This window comes from Propithecus coquereli, unplaced genomic scaffold, assembly GCF_000956105.1.
Source record: "Propithecus coquereli isolate 6110/MARCELLA unplaced genomic scaffold, Pcoq_1.0 Scaffold186, whole genome shotgun sequence".
Lineage (NCBI taxonomy): Eukaryota > Metazoa > Chordata > Mammalia > Primates > Indriidae > Propithecus > Propithecus coquereli.
The window spans coordinates 556,914-559,127 of NW_012143412.1; the positions used below are offsets into that span (position 1 = coordinate 556,914).

The 2,214-nt window shown below is 39.3% G+C and overlaps 1 protein-coding gene across 1 annotated transcript in view; it reads left to right on the forward strand.

Moving 5' to 3' along the window:
- The window catches only part of NUP205 (nucleoporin 205kDa), a 129,034-nt gene that overhangs the window by 96,283 nt on the left and 30,537 nt on the right, over positions 1–2,214 (forward strand). The window contains 3 exon segments of the mRNA XM_012642751.1: positions 206–397; positions 1,145–1,225; positions 2,011–2,206. Coding sequence (XP_012498205.1) covers positions 206–397; positions 1,145–1,225; positions 2,011–2,206 — 469 coding nt within the window.

Genomic DNA, 2,214 nt, shown 5'->3' on the forward strand with positions numbered 1-2,214 from the left:
AAAAAAATTTTTTTATAACTAGGATCATATGATAGGAAAGAAAATATTTTTATAAGTGGATGTATTAAAAATAAAATCAAACTTAGATTTTGACACAATCTTCAGTTTCTAGACTAATGCCCTTTTTGAACATAGCACCGTCTTTGAGAGTGAGCTGAGTATTGAGAGTGACCTGAGAGTGTACTGATTTTGCTCTTCTCCTCAGAGTCCCAAGTTGAATAACTTTCTATTATTTTTAGTACGTCGAAAAATTCTGAGTATTCTTGACTCGATTGACTTCAGTCAGGAGATCCCTGAGCCTTTGCAGCTGGATTTTTTTGATCGGGCACAGATTGAACAAGTTATTGCTAACTGTGAACACAAGAATTTACGGGGACAGACAGTCTGCAATGTCAAGGTGAGGACTGCTTTAAAGTATGTATCTCTAGGCCGGGTATGGTTGGTCAGACTTGTAATCCCTGCACTTTGGGAGGCCGAGGCGGGAGGATCCCTTGTGCCCAAGAGTTTGAGGCTAGCCTGGGCAACACAGCAAGACCCCATCTCTACAAGAAATTTAAAAAAAAAGATTAGCCAGGTGTGGTGTTGCACACCTATAGTCCTAACTACTTGGAAGGCTGAGGCAGGAGGATTGCTTGAGCCCAGGAGTTGGAGGCTGCAGTGAGCTGTGATCACGCCACTGCACTCTAGCCTGAGCAACAGAATGAGACCCCGTCACTTGCTTATTGGACTGGGGCTTTTGTTAAACAACCCTGAAATAAAACTTAATAGACTACACCAACTTTAGTACAAGGTTCCTCATCACCTTCCTTTTAGTATTAATAGTTATCCCACCTAGCTAGAATATGGAATGGTTTTAACTATTTAACTCTCTACCAGGTAAATGGTAATAGCTTTGCCAATAGGAAGAAGATATCCAGAGTGCTTGCATTAATTTACCTGTGCATAGGCTCTTTGGTACCACTCTGTGGAATATGAGGGATACTTAATATTTTTGTTTGGAAATTGGACAGTGCCATTGTTGGATTATTTATAAAGGTATCTGAAACTTTGTTTTTTAGGACAGTTTATAGTGAATTGCTGGATGTTATTGTTCTACCAGTGTCTGAAATGGTCTTAACTTTAATCTCTTTTCTTAATTCTATAGCTTCTTCATAGAGTTCTTGTGGCTGAAGTAAATGCCCTTCAGGGTATGGCAGCCATAGGACAGAGACCTCTACTAATGGAGGTAAGCTCCATTGAGTATATGTTAGTTTTAACCTTTTAACTACTTGAACTACTTCAGTTGTTGGTGAAAAGACATGTAAATTGACATGTAGTTTGTTAATTAGTAAACTACCTACAAGTTAAACTTTAATGGAATCTTTCACTTTTGATTTTATGACTTTTGTAAACTGAAGTTAATGTCTGGTATGTCAAAATAAGTAACATCATTTCTGCTAGGCTAGTTAAGGATTTGCAACCTGACTTTGCTTGTTCTATATCAGTGAGGGAAGAGAGTCATTTGTCATCACAAGTGGGGAGTTATGGGTAAGAGGTCAGGTGAGAAGAACCACCGCATACATGGAAACATAGCTGGCCAGGCCAAAGCAAGAGGCAAAGAAATAAAAGAGATTGTCAGGGAAACATGCCATTGAACTTGGATTTTAGGCAATTTTAGTACTCTAGAGTAAGTTTAAGTAGATAGTTATGAGGAAGGGTCAAAAAGTTCATTTTCATCTATACCACCTCTGTCCCCTGCCTTTCATGCATGTGTTCATGTGCGCATGACACACACACACACACACACACACACACACACACACCCACACCCACACCCTCTTTCCCATATATATTATTTTTTATAGCCCTGGCCACCAAAATAACATGAAAAGGTAGCTGTTGCCTGGCTTGCAGGTGGTAGGTTTTCAAATAAATATTTTCTGAGTAACTGACAGTGATTAAATCAATCTGTTGATAACAGACCTTATTTGTCTGTGTGTCAACCTTTTGATTCAATTTCTATGACTTTAGGAAATCAGCACTATACTTCAGTATGTGGTAGAAAGAAATAAATTACTGCAGTGTCTTCATGCAAAGCGGCATGCACTGGAGTCATGGAGGCAGCTGGTAGAGATTATACTGACAGCTTGTCCCCAGGACCTCATTCAAGCAGAGGATCGACAACTGATCATTCGGGATATTTTACAAGATGTGCACGATAAGGTGACATACTTC